This window comes from Maylandia zebra, linkage group LG17 (genome assembly GCF_041146795.1).
Source record: "Maylandia zebra isolate NMK-2024a linkage group LG17, Mzebra_GT3a, whole genome shotgun sequence".
NCBI lineage: Eukaryota > Metazoa > Chordata > Actinopteri > Cichliformes > Cichlidae > Maylandia > Maylandia zebra.
The window spans coordinates 36,163,040-36,187,077 of record NC_135183.1 but is presented as its reverse complement, the minus strand read 5'-3'; the positions used below and the strand labels follow the sequence as shown (position 1 = coordinate 36,187,077).

At 41.9% G+C, this 24,038-nt stretch overlaps 1 protein-coding gene across 1 annotated transcript; it reads left to right on the top strand.

The window, feature by feature from the left end:
- Window positions 1-64: 64 nt before the first annotated feature.
- Window positions 65-23,639, top strand: abcd2 (ATP-binding cassette, sub-family D (ALD), member 2). Its single transcript, XM_004553913.5, has 10 exons — window positions 65-1,153; window positions 1,656-1,836; window positions 2,214-2,335; window positions 8,546-8,708; window positions 9,309-9,403; window positions 11,916-12,061; window positions 12,815-12,960; window positions 18,617-18,701; window positions 19,346-19,471; window positions 19,585-23,639. Exons 1-10 carry the CDS (start codon window positions 209-211, stop codon window positions 19,787-19,789), a joined length of 2,214 nt encoding a protein of 737 aa, XP_004553970.1. The 5' UTR covers window positions 65-208; the 3' UTR covers window positions 19,790-23,639.
- The last annotated feature ends 399 nt before the right edge of the window (window positions 23,640-24,038 follow it).

The following is a 24,038-nucleotide window of genomic DNA, read 5'->3' as shown; positions in this document are numbered from 1 at the left end:
TGGCAACAATAACCGGAAGTGCACTTGTTCTAGTTTGAAGTGCTTGTAGCTGGCGCAAAAAAAAGGGGAGCAGGATGTAGCGGCACAAGTATCGGGCTCGCTTCACATCAGTCCGGCCATCCTCTCGCTCTTTATGTCGACGCGGTGAGTCAGGTCTGGGGGATGGGTGTAGTAAGGGCTGGTTGCAGAGACGACTAACGGTTGAAAAATGTCCAACATCCTCGATGCGGCGTCTAAAGTGAGATGGGACCGCACGGCCGCGGCGAAGCGAGCCGTGTTTCTTGCGGCTGCTGCATACGGTGTCAGAACGCTGTACCCCATCATCTGCAAGCAGCTCTGCAAAAACAAAGGTCCTGGGAGCAATCACCGGGCTTCAAAGGCGGAGAACGGCTCCACTTGCTCGGGAAAGACTCAAACGGATGCTGTGATTGATAGGAAACCATCCCCGGGGGTAAATACTGAGTTTTTCATGCAGATCCTGGAACTTGGTAAAATCCTCTTTCCCAAGCTCGTTTCCAGAGAGCTCGCTTTGCTCTCTTTGCACTCGGTGGCGCTGATATCTAGGACGTTTCTCTCTATTTACGTTGCCAGCTTGGACGGCAAGATAGTCAAAACGATCGTGGAGAAAAAACCCAAACGCTTCATCATCCAGCTGATCAAATGGCTCCTCATTGCAATCCCGGCCACGTTCGTCAACAGCGCCATCCGGTACCTGGAGTGCAAACTGGCTCTGGCCTTCCGCACCCGGCTAGTGAACCATGCCTATCGGACCTACTTCACCAATCAGACCTACTACAAAGTCAGCAACATGGACGGGAGGCTCGCCAACCCGGACCAGTCTCTCACCGAGGACGTGATGATGTTCTCCCAGTCCGTGGCCCATCTCTATTCTAACCTCACCAAGCCTATACTGGATGTGATGCTGACCTCCTACACGTTGATTCAGACCGCCAGGTCCAGGGGGGCCAACGCCTCCGGTCCGACCCTGCTGGCAGGGCTCGTGGTGTTTGCCACGGCTAAAGTCCTGCGTGCATGCTCGCCCAAATTTGGCAAGCTGGTGGCCGAAGAGGCTCACAGGAAGGGCTACCTGCGCTATGTGCACTCTAGGATCATTGCTAATGCTGAGGAAATAGCTTTCTACAGAGGACACAAGGTATGCAGAGACGGATGTGGGCATGTGAGTGCTAGCTGCAGAATGGAAGCGGTGTGGGAGTTATGTGCAGCCACACGATCATTATTGTGTTTATTTATTAGGAAGTGTCTGTGCCCGGATGTGCCACGTTACGTGTGAAATGCATAACACATTTACAATCTGTAGACACCAATGTAATTACTATGGGTGAAGCGGTAACTTTAGAGGTAGGTCTTTGAGGATGGCCAGCTAAGATGAATGGTCATATCCATAACAATGTTCCATCTACTGCTGCTTGAGGCTGTTAGGATCACAAATATGCTATAAGAGCCGGCACAAAGATTAGCAGCAGAGTTAGTTTTAACTTTATTGACTAAAGCTATTTTTATTCTGAAAGAGCATCAGTGTGAAAGACTTTACTATTATCTTGAAGAAATTCTACTGCACGGCCTTTTTCACAGATCACACAGAGATTTGGGAAATGCCTGTGTTGCTTCATGTTCTGATGTACCGCCCGCTGCAGGTGGAGATGTGTCAGCTGCAGAAGTGCTACCGGGCTCTGGCAGACCAGATGAACCTGATCCTGTCCAAACGGCTCTGGTACATCATGATCGAGCAGTTCCTCATGAAGTACGTGTGGAGCGGCGCCGGGCTCGTCATGGTGGCCGTGCCCATCATCACAGCCACCGGCTTCGCTGACAGCGGTAGGGAGTCGGTTAGGTGTAGCGTTACCCTAGCACGCGTCTTGTGCTTGCCTTTTAAGTGCAACTATAATAACTGTAGTTACTGCTTACTCTACCAGCGGGAGCTGATTAGCATGTGTGAAAACAGTAGCTGCCTCCCACACCTCCCTGATGAGCTCTCAGCATCAATAATAAGCCTGTAACCGAGTCCCTTATTACACTGTACCTACAGATATTTAATGAACCTTTTTCCATCGTATCCTTATGCTCCCAGGTGAAAGTGTGAAAATATGTTTCGCACCGCTGACACACAAAGCTCTGTTTTGTCTTTTGAGGTCCCGAAGTTAATTGTTCTGCTCGCTGTCCCATGTCTTGTGCCTGTCTTTCCACCCTTATAGAAACAGCTGACGGTCAGACCCAGGTGATGGTGAGCGAGAGAACAGAGGCGTTCACCACCGCACGTAACCTCTTGGCCTCAGGAGCTGATGCCATCGAGAGGATCATGTCCTCCTACAAAGAGGTGCACTGTAGTATGCTGAATTTAACACAACTTTGCTGTCATTTTCAATCAGAAAACTTCATAACTGAGACTCACAGGCCCACATCTTACACTGATCTCTCATGCACACCTGCATTTCATACTCGTCCATTCTGAAAGTTGCAGCAACTCTGATGTTAATAATCTAGTCATCTGAGGCACACAGCTCTGGCTGTGAGTCCAACCTCCTGTCCAGACCTGCTGTTTGCAAAGGCCAGCCAATCAGAAGACAAGCTGGGTTAAAGGGAGAGGGGACTTCTTTCATCCTGTGCATGAAGTGAATCATGCAAAGCGGCTCTAGTAGAGTCCAGAAAAGCAACATGTGGAATGCTTCCCTTTTAAGGCATTAAATTACAGATTTTTCATTATTTTTGGATAAGTTAGAGACTGTATGAAGAAGTGATTAATCTGTTAATAACAGATTTTCGCTGTTTAAGATGGAAATTTATGAATGTTGCCTTTTGAATACGTGTTATATCCTGCAAATGATGTGTTTGAGAGTCAATTGCAGTGCAGCAGAAGTTTCATACAAGAAAAGGTCTTTTGCGCTTATTTAAACTTATAATGATTCAGCATTTTGTTCTTTCACAACATATCTGGCAGCTTTTTAGGTTTAATTGTCCGTCTGAACAGTAGGAAGTACCCAAGACTGTACAGAGTGTCACAACTTTGCAGTTTTTTGGCTCAGATGTCAGTAAAAATGTCTTCTTGAAGAAATAAACCGGCCAGGTTTGAGCATCGGTGGGTCGTTCCGGTGGCCCATGTGTACATGGACGAGTGGACATCAAGAATGTCGGATTGATTTATGTCCATCTCTCTCCTTCTTCTTCTTGCAAAACTCACCACACAGCATGAAAAAGGAAAAACAAGAGAAAAAAAAGCTGAATGAAAGACCTTGTTCATTGATAGCCAAATCCCTGATCTTTCATTGCACTTTAATCCAAAAAGAAAGAAAGAAAGAAATTGCAAGACCAGTTCATTCTCTCTCTCTCTCAGGCTACATTTTGAAGTCCATAAGAGGATTTGGTTGCAGCACATTTGTGCTGAAGCTGTGTTGCACTGCAGCTCATTAGTACTGCTGCACTTTTGATCACGTGCCACCCTGTGTGTTGGCGTGTACTATCCCAGGCTTTTTGATAATTCCCTTTATAAAAATGTGGAATATTTGAGCAAAGATCTGGCGGGTTTATCTCATGCCTGTCAGCGAGTAACTTGACTGTCAGCGACGGTTCAGCAGCCCGAAACAGCGTCAAAGAGGAGGAAATGAAACTGGTTCGATGTGCTTGAGGTTGGCTGTGAGCTTCCTTAACTGTTTCACCCGTGCTAAAGAATTTCCCATCATGCCACCTTCTTCACACCATGATTATCATTTTATTGTGAAAAACACGTTCCCGGGGGATACGAGTTTAAGCCTGCATGCACTTCTGTTTTGAGCACGTGTGCGCACGTGGCTTGAGATGCATTGCGGCGTGCCCCTGCGTGCAAGGCCAAGAGATGTGTGTGTGTGTGTGTGTGTGCAGTTTGACAGACAGCAGGGATGGAGCACATTCCTGAGGCAGCGTGCCCAGCTCACGCCTCCACACACTCTGCCTATTTAATATGGAGGAGTGTGTGTGTGTGCAGTCAGATTGGCCCATGACAAGTCCTACCTTGCAGTAGTTTGTTATTCATCTTAAAAAGCTTTGCTGTTGTTTTTGTTCTTTGTTCCACAATAACAAGGTAAGACTAAAAGTCCCCGTTTTGTTTTTTATTTTTATGTGAAAAGCACATAAATATCTACCAACATCACACACAACACAGTAGTTCACTCGTGTACATTAAAATTGGCACCCTGTTCTATCAGCACATGATCCAGTGACTAAGTAAAAAACAGAACTGGGTCAGGTTGGTGCTCTGATGCTGTATGTGTTACACTGCTTGGAATTCTATTATGGGAACAGAACTGAACACAGAGGGCTTAAATAGGCCTCACTTCCTGAAGAGTGAATCCACCATCACTCTCGGGTCAGTGAAACCCAGCGCTTGTGTGTGTGTTTTGAGAGCTCCTTCTCTCAGAGCTCAGCTTAGCTGCAAATAATCCTCCATCTGTTGATCTTTCAGCTCTGCACTTCTGCAGAGCTGGAAGATCAACAGCATTTACTTGAACTCTTTTTAGGCCAATCAGAAAGGATGAAGCGGCTGTATTTGTTAATACACCTGCTGAGCACACCAAAAAACCCAGCAAGCACCAGATTACAGCACCTGCCTTGTCTGGTCTTCAGAACAGGGCCGTGTTTACGAGTGGGCAGTCAGGTCTCATTTAATCTGCAGCTGGGTGTTAGTTAAAGGGATCTATTCTGCTGCTAGATTAGCTTCATGTGAGTCACAATTCAAAATAATCCTTATTAACTTATACTGGAGGGGGGCATTTTCATGTGATTGCCCCTCTTCTGAGATGACCATATTAGGGACATCCCCTCTCACTGACATCATAGAAACCCAAGATTTCAAAAAAAGAAACACACAGGGGTTACTTGCACATATGCTGACTCCAGTATTTGAAAATTTCATCACGTTTAAAAAGCTCAAGCAAAGAAAAGCTCAGGTTTGCTTGATTCTAAACCAGAATAGTGGATGTGATGGTTTTAGTGGTATTTAATTTGCCCCGGTATGTTTTTTTGTGAATTCAGGACAAATATTGCAATGCTGCATGAATGTCTAGGCTGGTTAAATATTTAAACTGATTACTTACGTATTGTTTACTTATATACAGCCATATCAAAAGGATCTCTCTTGCATAAGATGTCCAATTGCTTTGTACAAAACGGATTTTGCATTATTACAGCGTGTTCCCGGCTTTAGGAGGTCACTTTATTTTAGCAAAAGCAAGAAAAATTCAACCGGACTAACATTTGGGTGATATATCATGCAAAAGTTGAACTAATTACTAAGACAAAAATGAGTCAAACAGCATGTTTTCATGAGGGATTTTGAACAAAGGCAGACTATAAAGAACACAAATGTGTGTGTTTTGTAATCATTGCTATACTTATGTTGAAATGTCAGATGTCATTATGCAGGGCTGTGGTTCTTTTTCCCAGTGGGTTTTTTGGTGCTGTTAATGAGGCTCATAATAAAATAAACTGAAGCTGCATATATATTAGGGGTGCAACGATACTCGTATTGATATTGAACCGTTCGATACAGTGCTTTTGGTTCGGTAGCATATGTATCGAACAATACAAAATTTTTAATTTATTTTATCAACTTTTCTTCTGTTGAGAGCTCAGTGGATCTGCGTTCGACTACTCCGCCTAGGCTGCACTGTCGAGCGCAGATCCAGTGAGCGCAGCGCATGCTAGCAAGACAGAAGCTAATCTCCTTGCAACATGGCAAACTGAACCTCCCCCACCCTCATTCAGATCTGGCCTTTGGAACTATTTTGGTTTTCATGTGACGTATGACCCTGAAGGTAAGCGTGTCATGGACTAAAGTAAAACAGTATGTCGGATGTGCCACGCAATGCTCAATTACATTGGTGTGAACTACTGCGTTAGCGCAGTTGTTCGTTAACGTGTTGACGCTGTCCAGCCCCACGTACGGGGCGATCCGCCGTAGCTCGTTAACGGAGATTAGCCGTGTTGTGGCGTTAACGTCATTTCAGATTAACGCTGACAGCACTAGTGGGAACACAACGAATATGACTGCACATTTACGCCGACATCATCCTAGTGCAAAGACAAGTGGAAGCAGACAAAAACAACAACCAGGCATGCTACAAACTTTACCGGGGTCATTTAGACAGCTGTTAGCACATGATTCTCCTTATGGGGACCTGATAGGTTTAATATGCTGCTGAGAGTATACCCAAGAAGCATATAGTATAGCTTTTATTTTGGAAAGAGCCATTTCTCTGTAATAAACTCTCTTTTCCAAAGATGAGTGATTTCTCGATCAGATAGATTTATTTATTTATTACTTTGTTGTTTCAGCAACATTAAATTTAAAAACTGTACTTTTGAGTTAAAATATATATTTATAATTTTAATAAATGACAAATTAAAAAGGCAAGAACATTTTTTGTATCGAAAAAATATCGAACCGTGACACCAAAGTATCGAACCGAACCGAACCGTGAATTTTGTGTATCGTTGCACCCCTAATATATATTGCTATGCTGTTGAACTTTGGCAGCCACTGGGCTAACCAGCACACGAGTAGAAATATAACTGGTTGAATGAGTTTGAGCTGGTCCGCTGCCCCGCACGGTGTCCATGAATTCTCAGAAATGGTGCTCGATGTTTAAAATAATCAAGCTGTGTCAACAGCCGGCATTGTCTCGCTGCAGGGTGCACCACAGAAAGCGAAAAGAAACACTCTCCAGGTGCCTGTAAACACATTTGGCTCCTTTCCTCTGTTGCCTCAGCAGTAAATGTATTCCATCCATCCATCCTCATCCGCTTTATCCGAGGCCGGGTCGCAGGGGCAGCAGCCTAAGCAAAGAGGCCCAGACCTCCCTCTCCCCAGCCACCTCCTCCAGCTTATCCGGGGGAACACCAAGGCGTTCCCAGGCCAGCCGAGAGATATAATCTCTCCAGCGTGTCCTGGGTCTGCCCCGGGGCCTCCTCCCGGTGGGACATTAGTAAATGTATTATTTTACTAATTTTATGATCATGTTTACAAAAATCTCTTTTTAAAATCCAGGAAGAGGTAGATGAATACAAGGTGAAAATACAGAATAAGTAGTAATTATTTAAGGATGACATTTAGAGCTGGTTAAGTGAAGTGAAATTATGATCTCAGTGAGATGTGGTCTGGATAAAAATTGAACATTGGAAGTGGAAGTAGGGTTTGTTTTTTTTTTTTCTTTTGAGCTATGCGGGGAATCTGCGTGCGTGCCTATTATCACGGTGCAAAGAACCACAAGAGGAAAAGCAAATATATGATCTATCTAATCCAAAAGCACACACAAACAGTAAGGAAAAGTTGCTACGCCTTGTAAGATGTGAGTAAAAACAAAATGCAATGATTTTTGAATCTTATAAATCTGTCATTTTAATTCGTTTCAAAATTGCATATGGGAAACAAAAAACATCAAAACACAAACTGAGAAAATGTAGCAGTTTAAGAAAATATGAGCTTATTTTGAATTTGATGGCAGCAATGCCTCACAAAGAAGTTATGTTTACCACTGTGTGGTATGTGTGGTACAGCCTCTTCTTTTAACAACTGTCGGTAAAAGTCTGGGAACTGACGAGAGCGGCTGCTGGACTTCAGGCAGAGGGATGTTGTCCCTTTCTTGTCTCATATGATTCTAGCTGCTCAACAGTTCTGGGTCTTTGTCATCTGATAAAAAGTTCAGCCTCCAGATTCTGAAAGATATTTTATGTGCTTTAGTATTGTCTTGCTGAAATGTGCAAGGTCTTGCCTGAAAAAGACGTCATCTCGATGGGAGAAAATGTTTCTCTAAAACCTGGATATAGCTTTCAACATTTATAGTGCCTGTTCAGATGTGCACACTGCCAATTCCACAGGCACTAAAACACCCTCATATCATCAGAGAGGCTTTTAAACTGAGCACTGATAACACTCCAGATGGTCCCTGTCTTTAGTCAGATTTAGATTCCCCTGACTGCAGAAAAGTTTCATTTTGAATGAGTATCCACTTCAGCTTTAGCGAATGAGTAGTCTCAAACATTTGATATGTTTTCTGGGGGGGGTTTTGTGAGTAAAATACAGGTTTATGCAATTTGTACATGATTTCATTCTGTTTTTCTGTTTTTATATTTTACACAGATTCAAAACCTTTTTCTAAGTCTGCTTGTCTACTGACACAAACTTTAGGGAAATGTATTGACAGATCTTCATTTTGCCAATTTGTTTTGGCCATGCCAGCAGACATGTTAATGTTATAGCCTTGTGGCCTTCATCAGAACATATAAAAACCTTAATTATTTAATATAAGCAAGCACCAGGAGATATTGAGGAGGAACAGCTTCCTGTTAACGGGGGCACTGAATGTACTTTATGGCTATTGCAGATGCAGCAGCCGAAGTTAAAATGAAACCTAGCTTAGGATCAATGTTCCAAGTCCTGCACTCATGGAGTCACATTTTTATCAGGCACATCACCATGATCGTGATCTTTATCACAATGGTGGTGACACTAACATCTACCAGAGATGGACTGACCCGTGTGTGTTTGTTGGGACAGGTCACGGAGCTGGCAGGCTACACTGCGAGGGTCCACAACATGTTTGTCGTATTCGAGGATGTCCAGAAGGGCATTTACAAGCGCTCTTCTGTGTCAGCCACAACAACGACGGAGAAGAAGAGCAAGCCTGAGATGCACATAGACGGACCGCTGGAAATAAAGGGTAGCTAGCAGTGTACACACAACACCTCTTTGTCTGTACAAAAAAAAAAAAAAACAGAAGAGGAAGAGGTTGCCATCACAACAACCTCTGTTGCTTTTACCACTTCTGCTACCTGAAGCCCAGAGTAAGCTTTGATTTGGTTCAGGTCAAAACATAGTCAATGGTAAACGCTCAGTTCACTCCCCAACAACATCTGTCTGCCAACAATTATTCGATCCATTCTGTTGTCCAAATTAGCAACAATCAGCAATGAGTTATAGCCTATAGCTTCGGCAGTTGCCTCACTGAAATCAATAACAGAATTTGTCTTACATGCTAACTTCAGGCTCAAGTTTTGCTGCTAATTTATAATGTTTGACCAGATTTTATGAATTGCACAAACCTTATCTGGGCCAGCTTACAGATCAGCTTACATTATAAGAAATCAATAAACTAAATGGCCAAAGGTTGGATACACTCTAATAGAAAGCATCTTATGTTGGAGGGTAATGCTAAGCTAATGAATAAGTGAAGTGGTAAAGACACAGAGTCCAATCAGTTACTCTAATACACAATCACTGTAGTTCCTGATCCTTTTTCTCTGTTTCTGTGTTTCTGCAGGCGAAGTGATTGATGTGGACAAGGGCATCGTGTGTGAGAACGTCCCGATTATCACACCAAACGGAGACGTTGTAGTATCTTGCCTAAACTTCAAGGTGGCTGATCTTTTTTTCCTTCTGAGCTCTACTTTAACTGATAGTTCAGGCCCCTCTGACTTCACTCCTGAGGATTTTGGTCCGTGTAGAATTTATTAGCATTTAAAAACAATGGCCCAGGGTCTCATTAGAAAGCAGATACATCCTTTGGGTGTCAACTTGTTGCTCCCCTCTGGATTTTCACTACTATATTCACCTCATGAGGATTTCATGGTGGTGGAAATCACAGATCAGACGTTCCAGTTTTATTTGGATGCAGGGTATAATGCATAACGCTCATATCATAGATGTGAATCTGCTGCAAAGATCTGCTCATCCATTCAGCACAGGTTCTGTTTTTTTCACTCAAAAGTGGCTGAGGGTCTGCTGATCCTTTCATCTGTTTCTTGTATGTGGATAATTGAGTTAGCATGATTTCATCGCTGATAATTTGATACCAGACAAAACGTGTCTCTTATTCCAGTTCTGACCTGCTGACTTCTTTTGTTAGGAGGCAACAATAGGAAACACTGACATGATGTTTTTGATAAAAATGCTTTTTGAGACATCAAAAGAATCAGCTTTTGTAATTATTACAAATGAATAAGAATAGCTTATCTCTTTCAAACACCACAGGCAAACAGACCTCTGTGCAGACTGCACTAGGCTCCAATTATACATGTTGGCCTGAGGTCGTTACACAAGAGTACGCCGCTGACATTGAGCTGATAACGGAAAAAGACGCTGATGCTGTGCTTAAAAATGTCAGCTTCAATATAAATATCATACACAAACTTTAAATGGCAGTTTTTTGAAGAACTGAAGATCTTTTTCTTTTAAGTTCTTTTTTTTAGTTCTTACCCTGCACGAAAAAACAAGTGCACATGCAAAACTACTGCAAGATTTATGGGACAGATCACTGCATGTAATCTGCATACAGCAAGCTGCATACAGGTGAAGAGCATGCTCACTAAGGCAAAAAAGCAGGATGGGTAATAGTGTCTGAGGATGAAGAGCTGGCTGAAATAATGGGGGTGATGAATATCATTTAACTTGAGACACTCACTGTGGCAAGTAAAAGAAAAAAGGAACATTTTGACATTTAGGTTCATATGAAACTTAGAGTGACCCATATGATAAGATAACCCTGTTAAAGTGTGTTTAAAGTCTACATATTTTCAATTATTAATTTGCATTGTAACACGTAAATTAATATCATATTATTAAGTTTTGTATTCTAATTCTAAACATTTTTAGCCAATGTCGTTTTGTAAAGCTGTAAATATTGACCAAAATTAAATAATAATAATTAGCAGTAGTATAAGTAGCAATAAGAGTGGTGTGTAATATTTTTTCAAATGCATAGTCGTGCATGAAAATAGAGAAAATAAGAATCATAAATTTGTGTGTGAAACGTTTTTACCCATCGTTTATGAATGAGGCTCTATATTTGGTTTCTCGCCATGGAAACCATGGTTAACCACTTTAGCAAAAGGATTAAAGCTATAAAAACTAATGATAGAGTAGTAATGTGTGCTGTGGCCTAATGTTTCAAAGGATTTGCCTTATAGACATCACTACATTTTTAATCTTGAGCCAGAATCAGCGTATTTATGCGAGATTGGGGCGTGCCAAGTTATCAGCTAACACAAGCTAGTTTGGCTAGTAAGCTGTAGCCATATACCATACTTACAAATTAGTACTTACATATGAATGAAGTAATACTAGAATTTCATTCACCAAAAAAAGAGCGCTTCTTAAACAGTCTGTTAGTGAAACTAACCACATAAGCCTTATTATGAGAGCTCAGTGACTTTAATTAGCTAAGGTGACGCTTGAGAAGCTAGCTAGCGCCTGTAGCGCAAGTGCCCAAGCCCTTAAATATGTAGAACTTTAGCCTTGATTAATTAATTAATCAGGCTTTTTTACTTTTATTAGCCACAATTTACTGAAATCTAAAGATACTTAATAAATAATTTCATTTATTATATCAATATGATATTAAATACAAATTTTTGACAGGTGCAAGATAATATTTTGCAAATTCTATATATTTTCATCTGGATTTTTATTATTTTTTTAAGTTGTGTTCAATATACAAAACCACTTTTCAGGGACAGTTCAAAAAAGTGCCCCTCCGACAGCCAAACCCATCTGTTCTCTGATTGGATAGTTACATTTGTGATTGACATGACATTGACCAATCAGCTGAAAGGAAGAAAAATACGGTTAAAATTCGTATTTGTAAGTTGAAACTTGAGTGCAGAGTTTCACCCGTATTTTTTGGATATACATACAAATCTTTTTTACACACACAAATTCTTTTTACTCATACAAATCCTGATTTACAAGTACAAAACTGATTTACAAATACAAAATATTTATGACCACAATTTGAGCCCATATTTTCTGTGTGTAACAGTTTAACACCACTCCTGCTTTTTCCACAGCTTTATGGCCTAGTGATGCATTGTAATTACACTGACAGCCCGCTCTGCTTCAGGAGAATTAATAAATTGTCTCTCCCGTTCAGGTGGAAGAGAGCATGCACCTACTGATCACAGGGCCTAATGGTTGTGGAAAAAGCTCTCTGTTCAGGATCCTCGGCGGCTTGTGGCCTGTCTACGGCGGCCGGCTACACAAACCCTCCCCTCAGCATATGTTCTACATCCCTCAGAGGTATACGCACAAATGCACACTCTCAATAATCGCAGGGCCCACGGCAGACAAAACAAGTGCAGGGTTTGATCATTGTACCAGTGAACCGTAACAGTAATCTAATCCATTGTAACAGGACCTGAGTGTGTCTGTGCAGCTGAGAGAGAAACCAGAGCTGTGGACAGAGTCAAATATTTACTGTCCAGATTAAGTTTAAAATACTAGCTCTGCAGAATGATTAGATATGATAAATATTATCAAATTAAATATTATTATAGTTGTTTGGTAATTATCCATTATGCGTAACCTCTCTCCTTTATTGCTATATAGCAAGAGCTGCAACAGTTGGAGCAGCAGCTGTTATCATGATAACATTTTTGTCATTTTTATGTTGATTTTAGAGCGAGACAGTGAAATAAATATAGCAACTCTGACAGGAGAGAGTGAGGGTAACAGAGAGCACAGGCAGGTAATGGTCCAACCAGTCGAGATTCAAACCAAGGATCTGCCGCCCATGTGGGAAGCAGTCTTACCCAAACCTTCAAATGTAATCGTACCCATAGCTGACTCCCTCCTGCAGTGCGGTAAATATTTTATACATAGGATGAGATGGCCAGCTGGCAGCTGTAACAGAATCCAACACACTATCTATAAAACAGACATCTTTTTCTTTCAGCTCCTCCTCTTTAAGTGTCTAAAAATGCTTTTGTCACACAATTTGTGAGCTTTAGTGCTCATAACGGATACAACTTATGTGCATTTATGTTTCCCCAGGCCGTACATGTCATTAGGTTCACTGCGGGACCAGGTGATCTACCCAGACTCGGTGGAGGACATGGCTGCCAGAGGGATGAGTGACAAGGACCTAGAGGTCATCTTAGCCATAGTCAACCTCAATCACATTGTCAACAGAGAGGGAGGTAAGACAGCTTTTATTTTTATTTATCCATGAAAGAGCAGCAGTTCACCACATAAATCAAAAGACACACAATCACCAGATAAGAAAAAAAAACTCAACATACTAAATTAAAATCAACTACTGAGCTAAAGGAACCTTGTCACTAAATCACAGCACAAGGTACTTTATATTGTAAGTTAAAGACCCTACAATAAAACAGAGAAACCCCCAACAATCAGATGACCCCTTGTGAGCAAGCACTTGGCAACAATGGGAAGAAAAAACTCCCTAAGCATTTAATTATAAACCTTTAATTGTGAAGAAAAGGTTTGCTGGTGTTTGAGATCATCAGCCAGGAGCTTGAGCGCGCGTTTCCTAAACTTGAGTGTGTGACAAATTGGCAGCCGTTCTCTCCCTCCTGCAGAACAAATGGTTACACTGTTGTGAACCAACTACTGTACCAAGCTTAGCGCCGCAAGAAGGTTTAATGCGTGAATAGTTGCACTGTGAAACAGTTTAGAAAGGTTTGCATTACTCATGGTAATTAGCCCACGTGTATGCAGTCACATTATTATGGGCTCACAAAGACATGCAATATAACCAAAGAGGATATGATGATTAGTCCGTTACACAGTCTTTGTCTTCTCTTTAACTCTTTACAGTTTAGTCTAGTATTTAATGTGAAGTCATGTATTGCAGTTTTCATTTTCATGGATTTTACTCATTAGTTTTTGTGTGGCATCAAACTCTAAGTGCCTTCTCCATGTTTCATATAACAAAGGAGAAAAAATATTTCCTGTCATCATATATAATCCCACAATATCCAACTAACACCACCTTAAAATGTGCTTGTTGTAAATTCCTGTGGTTGCTTTTTTAAAGCTATCAGCAGACTTTGAAAAAGTGCTATTACTGCTTCTCTAAAACATCTGTGTAGAGCGCAACAATGTAATACAAAATGCAGTTTTCAAATGATTTTGTTTATTTTTTATGTTTAAAGCTATCCTAACCTACCTGGCCTTATTTGAAAAGGTGGGCAGGTAAGTTAAATCAGCGGTCCCCAGCCTTTTTTGCGCCACGGACCGGTTTAATGTCAGACAATATTTTCACGGACCAGCCTTTAAGGTGTTGTGGATAAATACAACAAAATAAAATGATACGACCAAGATGAAAACTGTTATTTTTATGAATATAATAATAATCTGAATTCACTGTGTAATTGTGTAACTTTATTAGCAGTGTCCTCCTGAAATGTGCTAACAACATTGTCACGGTCTCGCTGGCAGACCGTGGGGATGTGGGGAAAGGAGGACCCAAAATGCAGGACTCTACAGTGCAACAGTGTTTATTTACAGTGGTGACAATCCGAACAACAATAAATCCCCCCGTGCGATCCCAACTCCCGTTCCGTGTCTTCTCCTTTATCCCATGCTCCGTGCTCTGTCTCCGTTCCCTGTGTACTCTCCGTGTGCTGCCTCCTGGTCGCCACAATTCCTCCTGAGGAAACACGCATACCAAAGGCAGCCGTGAGTACAAAACCTAACAGTAGGCTTGCACTAACCTTGCACAATACACTTAAGACTGACGGGAAGTCACTCAACGATCCAGCGTCGAGGAGCTCTCAGCCACACTGTTTTGAAGCTCCTCTGACGAGGCTTGATCGGCGCCAGGTGTGTGTGGATTCCTGGGTGGGACCGGTCAGCTGGCAGGGCCACACCCACCAGGCCTAAAAGTGCCTGCCACGACCGCACCCTCACATACACAAGCACACACCCCTAAACACCTGACAGTACACCAACACGGAAAAACAGGACAGCAGACACAACCATAATAACAACAACCACAATAATGATAATAATAATAATAATAATAACTACAATAGTAGTCCACACTGCTCACGGACCCCGAATCCCTGGAACTGGGTCCGTGACAAACATTGAGAGTAACATCCTCCTCTCTGCCCCTTAATGCTCTCTGGTCGCTATGGTAACACATAAATATTTCTTTCAAAATAAGACACAAAACTACAACACAGGAAAAGACCCAGGGAAACTGAGTTAACGATAAAAACCCTGAAAACACACCCGAAATTTAAAACACACCCTAAATTTCACACCCGAGCCTCACAGTGGCGTGTCTAGAAAATTTTTGTTGGGGGGGCCAGGTAGGGGCACAGATTTGGAGAAGGGTGGCAGATAATGTTAAAAACAATTCTACCAACCCTTAACCATAATTCAATAATCCTATAAACCTAATAACCGAATGCGCTTTTAACTCTTATTAGAATGAGATTTTAACCACTACGGTGCAAAGTTTTTAGATACTGCGTTGATAAAGTACAAGAGATACAATCAGTCAGTGTTTACTCAGCATTCAAGGACATCAATATTTGCATAGTATTTTTACTGACATGTAGTGCACATGTTTTGGGCAAAAACATTTTTGAATATTAAAATACGAACATTTTTAACATACAATTGGCAAATTAGCCAATGCCAATGCAAAACCAATGCCTGTTAAAAAAAAGAAGATAATCTTCTCACAAACTGGTGTTTGATTTTGAAACAGGAAAAAAGTGGGGAAACAAATGAAAAGACTAACATTTGAATAAAACCTGAAAGCAAGTAAATACTTTCTATGCTGCCTTATGGTAAACTTTGGTAATACTGATAAAGAACACTGGCTGATGATGAAATACAGTCAGCTGGCATGGTGACACTGGCAGTATTAACCTGCAGGGCTGGACTGGGACAAAAAATTGGGCATTTTGACTACATAGCCATAAAGCCTTTGAATGAAAACAAATGCTGTTGTGACAGTGATGTAGTCTTTTTGGCATATGTATGATTTCTATACATTTTATGTCAGATAAAAACTTTGTTCGCAAGATTCAGATAATTATTTAATAAAAGTGAGACATTTTAAATGAGAATAAGAAAGTATTTCCTTGTGCCCCCCTCTCCCTGTTAATGCCCTACCTGCCCCCCTGGCAACACTTTGCTAGACCCGCCCCTGCACAGTTACCAGCTGTCAGCTACTTAGAAAAGGATCCTGGTGTTATTTGTCTCTCAGAAACAGTTCATAACTTCAACTCATTCATGTCACCTAAAAGGTAAACCTGTTTCTCCATCACAGCTCTGATGATTCAGTAAGGACATCTCCTGGTTTCATCTTCATGTTTCCCTCTCACCACATATCTAAACAGACATCATGACCAGCAGCTTTACAGCTGTGGCTCCAGCAAACATCAGCTGATACTAGAAATTAATATTAAATAAATTCTAACAACAGCTGATCAAGCTTAAACGTGCTGCTGTTGTTTACCGCGACATCCGCTGGTTTCCTGTTTCATGGCGCAAAGTGGGCGATAAATAAACAAGAGAGAAAAGCCGATCAGCTGATCATTGATCAGTTTCATGATTAAAGTAGCAACAGGAGAGGGAGGGTGAGAGGATGAGAGAAGAAGAGGCAATATGAAACGCGTAATATTTTCTCTGAATGAGGGACCATTCCATTTTTTAAGGAACTGTTGGCAGCTCTACTAACTAATCTTATGAATAAAATAAAGTTCACTATCAGTAACATCATAGCAACCGAACAGCTGTATAGAAACTCCTCATGCTAGCTCACGCAGTATGAGGTATTGTAACTGACTGTAAAAAGTCAGCACAATGAAAATAAACTCCACCTAAACTTGGTTTATATCTGACCCAGATAGACTGCAGGTCATAACTTCTTACCTGAAGTTCAGTTCACCTGACACCTGACACTTGGACCGGCGGCTGCCTCGGGGCTCTCCTCCTGCCTCACCTTCCCTCATCCACCTGTTGCCTCTGTGGAAGCCCCGCCATAGCCACCACCAAACAACTGAGTTATTTTTACACATCGGCCAGCATCTGGCCAATCCACCACTTCTCATTGTTCATGCCGTTACAAAAAAAATAAATAAGTCATCAGCCCACCATGCAAACGTCCGATGGCTAGTCCAGCTATGTTAACGTGTTAATCTTTCGCTGAAAAAATGTTTTCTGCGGTGCCGTCTTTCGTGCTTGGCTCTCCTACCTTTGCTAACATGATGCATAGTGCAGAAGCCGGTGCTGCATTCACTTACCCTCGGATATCTGAGCTTCACTGTGAAACCATAATCGTACATTTGATATTTCATTAAATTTTATTGTTTTAGCTTCGGGGTGGCACCTGGGGTGGCCAGTCTGGTTGGGGGGGTGGCCTGTGCCCCCCCAGGCCACCCCGCTGGACACGCCACTGGAGCCTCAACTCTCGCGGCCCGGTACCAAACGACTCACGGCCTGGTACCGGTTCGTGGCCCAAGGGTTGGGGACTGCTGTTATAAAGTATCTACACTTCCCTTTCTTCTATTGTAATCTCATTTTGAAATATAGAGACTGTAGAACACTTGAGTTGAGGGTTGGGGACCGTTGGTTAAATCATAAATTAAATGTGATTAGACACATTTTTTGGAAAGCTGCTTATAATTTCACCAGTCACACCCACAATAATGCCAAACGTGTTAAATCTAGAAATCACTTAAATAGGACATGAAGTGAAGTGGGCTAAAAGATCTCGAAAGCAACACATCATGTCACGATCAATTCTGTGAAGAAAAGTGCAACAGAATTCCTCCACAGCGTTGTGAAAGAGTCATTGCCAGTCATCTATCTCTACTTTTAAGATTTGGCTTAAAACCTTCCTTTTTTGCTAAAGCATATAGTTGGGCTGGACCAAGTGACCTTGAATCCTCCCTTAGTTATGCTGCAATAGGTGTAGGCTGCTGGGGGATTCCCATGATGCATTGAGTATTTCTTCTTCAGTTACCTTTCTCACTCACTATGTATTAATAGACCTCTCTGCACTGAATCTCTGCACTTGTTATTAATCCCTTGCTCTCTTCCACAGCATGTCTTTTATCCTGTCTTCCTTCTCTCAGCCCAACCGGTCGCAGCAGATGGCCCCGCCCCTCCCTTAGCCTGGTTCTGCCAGAAGTTTCTTCCTGTTAAAAGGGAGTTTTTCCTTCCCACTGTCGCCAAAGTGCTTGCTCATAAGGGGTCATATGATGTTTGGGTTTGTCTCTGTGTGTATTATTGTAGGGTCTACCTTACAATATAAAGCGCCTTGAGGCGACTGTTGTTGTGATTTGACGCTGTATAAATTACATTGAATTCAACTGAATTGAACTGAATCATCGCAACACTTGATTGCAGCCCTGCTGACAAGGGTGGCCCAGGATGGTTAGTTTGGATAGCTGTTTTCCCTTAATAGATGACATCATCATTTAAAAACTGCATTTTGTATTTACTCTATCTTTGTATAGTATCAAAATTTGTGCGATGGTGGTTTGAGACGTGTAAGTGTGACAAATATACAAAAATAAGCAATCAGGCAAATACTTTTTTGCAGCTCTGTACGGTGCTGAAGGGATAACAGCTGATGCTGAATTAGGGTCTGGCTGTGCTTTCATGTTATACCAACTTGTACTACAAGATGGTGCAGTGAGTGATCTACACAAGTGTTTACGAACATATTATTTCCTCTCATGGTCAAGGCTAAAAACAGTTAAATCCTGCCCCCTGGTGATAATCTTTTAGTTCAGAGGTTCATTACCAAAAAAAAGAACACTTAAAAACACTTGCTTACTCTGCAATACCTCCTTTTTTATTCAGGCTGGGATGCTGAGCTGGACTGGAAGGATGTGTTGTCAGGAGGTGAGAAGCAGAGGATGGGTATGGCCCGCATGTTCTACCACAGGTAAGGAGAAAAAGCCTGTGGGTTAACATTTCTTAGCGTGTAGCCCATTGGCTGTTTTCACAGAAGGAATTACTGTTAAGAAATTGAATGCTGAAGAGTAAACTAAAGTGTGTTTTTTCAACGTTTACATATTTGCACAACTCTATAAATGGTGAATGCTCATAATGAATGTGGCCAAATAATGAGATCAGTATATATGCAGGTAATGCCTGTGAGCCAAACTGCAGGTTTTAGATGGTTTTTTGTTTTGTTTTTTTGCTTTTGCTTTTAGACTAATAGAGAGGACTTTATTATGACTATCACAGGCACACAGCTATGGCTGGGAGTTCAGAGGCCACACCCTCTTGTTTGCAAATCATGTGTTTTCAAATGGCAGCCAATCACAGGAAAGCTGCCCTAAAGAAAGAAGCTAAGACAGCTTGGTTCAGAGGATAAAATGAGCTCCATTGAAGCCTAGTACGAGATAACATAGGCTTACTTTGAACTTGGAATCATGCTAAGCTACTCTAGAAGTTGCCCCTTTAAAACTATAGTTCATCTGCTGTAACAGTTGGATCTTGTTTATGGGTGTATAGCATAACCAATCCGATTGCATGGAGTGGATGCATAGCACCAACTTAAAACCATTTCTCTGCCTCTGTCAGGCCTAAATATGCCTTGTTGGATGAGTGCACCAGCGCTGTGAGCATTGACGTGGAAGGAAAGATTTTCCAGGCTGCCAAAGATGCCGGCATCTCCCTGCTCTCCATCACACACAGACCCTCCCTGTGGTAAGCCTCGTCACACTGGGGGAATATTTTGGTCCATAAATGCTAATGTAGTTGGGAGTTGTAGTAGGGAGCAAATCTTTTCTTTGTTTCTAATCCTTCTTCCCCACCTCCAGGAAGTACCACACCCACCTGCTGCAGTTTGACGGGGAAGGAGGCTGGCGCTTTGAGCAGCTGGACACGGCAACGCGCCTCTCCCTCACCGAGGAGAAGCAGCGGCTGGAGACCCAGCTGGCCGGCATTCCCGAGATGCAGAATCGCCTCAACGAGCTCTGCAAGATCCTCGGAGACGACTCTGTCCTAAAAACAGCTGAGGAGTGAGGGGGGAGGTGTGAGAAGAGATCCGAGGGGGTAAAGGAGGATTGAGACGAGGAGAAAAGAAGAAGCTGGGGGTGGTGGAGGAGGTGCGAGGCAATGAAAAGGCAAAGAAATCAGTTTGTTAGTACAAATTTTTTTTCCCTTTTTTTTCTTTTGCCCTGAGCCTCTCGGTAAAGCAGGGGAGCTCTTAATGGCAGCTTTGCCTCTGAGCTCTCCCTTCTCTCCCCCCTCCGTCTTTTCACCCTCTCCTTTGCCCTGCTCCAGTCTGAGAGGCGGGGGAGAGTGAAGTGCATTCGCAAGTATTCCTGCTGCTTGTAATGCACGCTGTTTGCTTCCACTGCTCAAAGTGGCGTGACTGATACACCCAAATTAACCAAGACGATGAATTTGTTTGTTTTGTAGCACTTTACTCTGCTTTCAGAGGTGTGCATGTCACGGTGGCTCTGGGAGCTGCTATTTAGCTGGAAAACCTTTTAAAGGTTAGAGCCACTTTGATGTCCAAAGCAGTATTCCAGTTTAGCAGCAGATTTTCGTTTTCCCGAATGTAATTTTAACTTTTTTTTTTGCAGAGCCACAGTACAATCTGTTTCCTTATACCTCACGTTAGCTTTGTTAGGTTGCACGTCCATGAACCACTGGAATGGGCTCAGATGCCGACTCTATTATTAGAGTGATTAGTGACGCAGGTCTGACTCCAGAACTCTAAGTTTCTGGTTTATTGAACAAATACAATGAGATAAAGAGGTCCAGTGAGGAAGGGCAAGCTCATCCTGCTCGGAGAGGGTTTTTTTAGCAGATGAGTGCACACACACACACACACACACACAAACACACAAAAGGATATCAAATTAGAGGAAAAACAATAACAGTAATTAGTAGTGACCATGTAAGGCTCTGGAAATCTGCTGGAGAGATGCACGTTAGTCATTGTCGATAGTAGATAGTTCATGATTTGGCGTTTTGACAATGTGTGTTTGAGGCAAGTCGTTTCATACACCGTAGACAGCATTCATATTTGCCAAGCAATGAAAGGATGACTTTGTGTATTTAAATACTCTACCATGTTCCAGAATATGCTCCACGTTACAGCTGTTTAAAATTATTAAGTTATAATAGATAATAGGTTGTTTTTACACGTGAAGTTGCTGGTAACAAAGATGGAAAGTTGTGATACTGTTAAAATGTTTTTTTTTTCCTTTCTTAAAAAAGTTGGGAATTCCGCGCTCCTGCGTGGTGACGGTAACTTGCGATTACAACTGCTTTTATAAATGTACTCTCTTTACACGGTTCGAACCTGGAATGCTCCTGTTTGATATGGTTCACCAGCTGCAAACAGGACTGCCTTTGCTTTTCAGATTGGGCTGAGTTAAAGGGGACCAATTACAGTTATTCTAATGTTCTAATAATATTTTTATTCTAGCGTAGCTTTGCATGATTCACAGTTCAAAATAATCATTTTTTTCAACCTGAAAAGCTGTTCAAGCGTCTTTCTCTGAAAGGCCACCCGACCTTTGAGCCAACTTTACTCTGATTGGCTGCCCCTCATAAGCAAGCCTGAACAGCAGGTGGGTGGGGCTTTAGTGCCTGAGATTACTCTATAATGATATCGTCATTCTGGAAAAGGTAACACCCACCTTGCGTTCCTTTGGCTCATATAGATAAATAGAAGTGTCTGAAATCAGAGCTTTTGGATGACAGGGATTGTTTGCACATATTTGAAACTTTGGTCATGTTCGATATGAGCCTCCCTCATGTTTTAACTGTGTGGCAGAAAATCTGTAAATGTATTTTTTATTTGTGACACATTATGTTAATTAAAACAGGAGAAACACTGGACTTCTCTGTGAAACTGTCACACTGTGCTGGATATAAGCCTCAAACAGTGCCAGTTCCATGCCTGACTAACTAGCACAATCTAATGATACCAAGCCATCTCACTGATTACGATACCACTATATTGTTAAAACGCCTCTGTTTTGTTAACATTCCACCATATGTGTGTTCAGAGCCTCAGAGCATGGACAATCAGGTACATCATCAACAAGTGCACTGCTGTATTTCCGTCTACACAAGGACTTCTTAGAATCCTCAGACAAAAATGGCTAAATGACGTCTAAGTTTAGGCATATAAGCAAGCAGGCATTATCTAATCTTTTATGGAACCTTTAATGTATATTGTTGGGTTTGCATGCCAGGATTTGCCTGAGCCCCAGCTGCGTCCCTACCATACTTACATGCCAGCAATGAAACCTCCCCTCTTGGCTTTTGGGGGACAGTTTAAGAAAAGAACTTCAGAGCATTTAGATGCAGCGCTGCTCTGCTCAGGGTGAGAGCTGCCAGGTTTCTGTGGGACAACCCCCCCCCCCAAAACCCCAAAGAAATGTGACTGGAAAGCAAAAACGGATTTTGAAGATTTGAGTCACTTCTTTTCTTTAATGTCTAAAGGTCCTATCTGGGATGTTCTCTCTATTAAAGAGACTGTTTTCTTCTGGTATGTAAGGGAGAGCATCACGGGCATCACCACAGCCTTGCAAAAACGGCAAGATGGCATACGTTTCTGACCCGAAACACGATCGTTTTGTTCATTTGGACTCTGTTGACAGGAAGGCGCACGATCCGCTGAATGACACAAGAGTCTGCCGAGTAAAACTGGAACAAGGAGGTCGGCTCAAAGAAGTGCCTGCTATTTTCACAGGCATAGTGAGACGATAAATCCAGTATTTCATCTTGAATAGACAGGAGAAGAAATGATGAGGTGTCTTCTTCTTCTTTTGTCAGATTTTTATTTATTTGGGGGGGTTTTTTTGCATCATTTTCTTCCAATCATCCTGCAAAACTGAGGCTAAACCCAGTCATTTACTGTTGAGTGGAGTTATTCATTGATGAAAACGCATGATAGGGGACAGGATAGTGAACATTGGTATCAGCTGGACGTAAAATTCACCTGCTGGCAACTAGCAACACAGAGAAGGCAATAATCTGACAGTGTAGTGGTCAAAGCATGTTTCTGCTGCCCCCAAGTGGCCAAAAAAGTTAAAGCAGCTACAGTGTTTGTGGTTGCCTTGGTCCTGGTCTGACTATGAACATTTCTCTGCATTGAATTTTTGGCTTGTGAATGAGACCTCATCATTTCTTCCAACCCCACGACACAGCAGGCCTCTGCAGTGGCTTACTGAACTGTTACTTGCTAGTGCAACCCCCCCATACCCCCCACCAACCCCCTCCCAGCCTTTCTCACCCCATCGTTTATTAAGAGACTGAATGTAAGTGAGAGATTATGTATGAAGCTGGATCATACAAGTTTCTTCTTTGTTAACAGCTTGTCGTTTTATAATTGTGTTAATAGTGCATGCTGTTTCATTTTACAAGAGCCACAATGTGGTGTTACATTTCAGAGCTGCTGTACAGCGTGGTATGTGAACTGGAATTATGGGAAAGGCCATTTTCATGTTATTCCATGGCTACAGGGCAGCCAGATTCAATCTTTTCAACATTGTCAAAAGCAGATGGATGACTATATGTAAGTTTGAGAATGATGTTGTACTTTTGTGGGATTTGTATTAGGCTGCTGTGTACCACAGACCAGCATGCATTGATTCTTCCTTAAATCCAGGGATTACTACGCTTTGGAATTATTACATAATTATGTTAAAGACATAATTTTCAGTAACAGTAGCCCAGGTCATCTTTTGGGGATCTCATATGACACATGTGTAGGAGTCTGTGTATTTTAAGCCTTTACAGCAAGAGAGCTTGAGCGACATTAAGGTCATCTGATCAAAAATCACTTTATGTTGAGAGATGAAGATGTATTTTCTTGTAAATAAAACGATACAATGCAACCTCAGAAAAATGAACTTGCTTCTTTTTCAGCTTTTAAGTAAATGCTTGAGTTTAGCCCAGCTTTCAGCACTTAAATAAATGATGATATTTGTACCACATGATGAGCTTTAATAGTTCTTTAAATTTAGCACAGGTCAGAGAATCATATAGGCTGGGCAATACTGGTCTTTTTGGAATTATGACAATGTGTCAGGAGTGCACGAAAAGACGATTTGGTTATTTTAGCATCACATAATGTGTCCAGTACAGCAGCATCAATGCAACTGTCAACAAATCAATTCAGTTTTATTTATGTCTTACAAAATAACGACGCCTCAAGGCGCTTTATATTGCAAAGTAAAAAACCTATGATAATAGCACTTAACAACAAGAAAAACTCCCTTTTAACAGGAAGAAACCTCTGGCATAA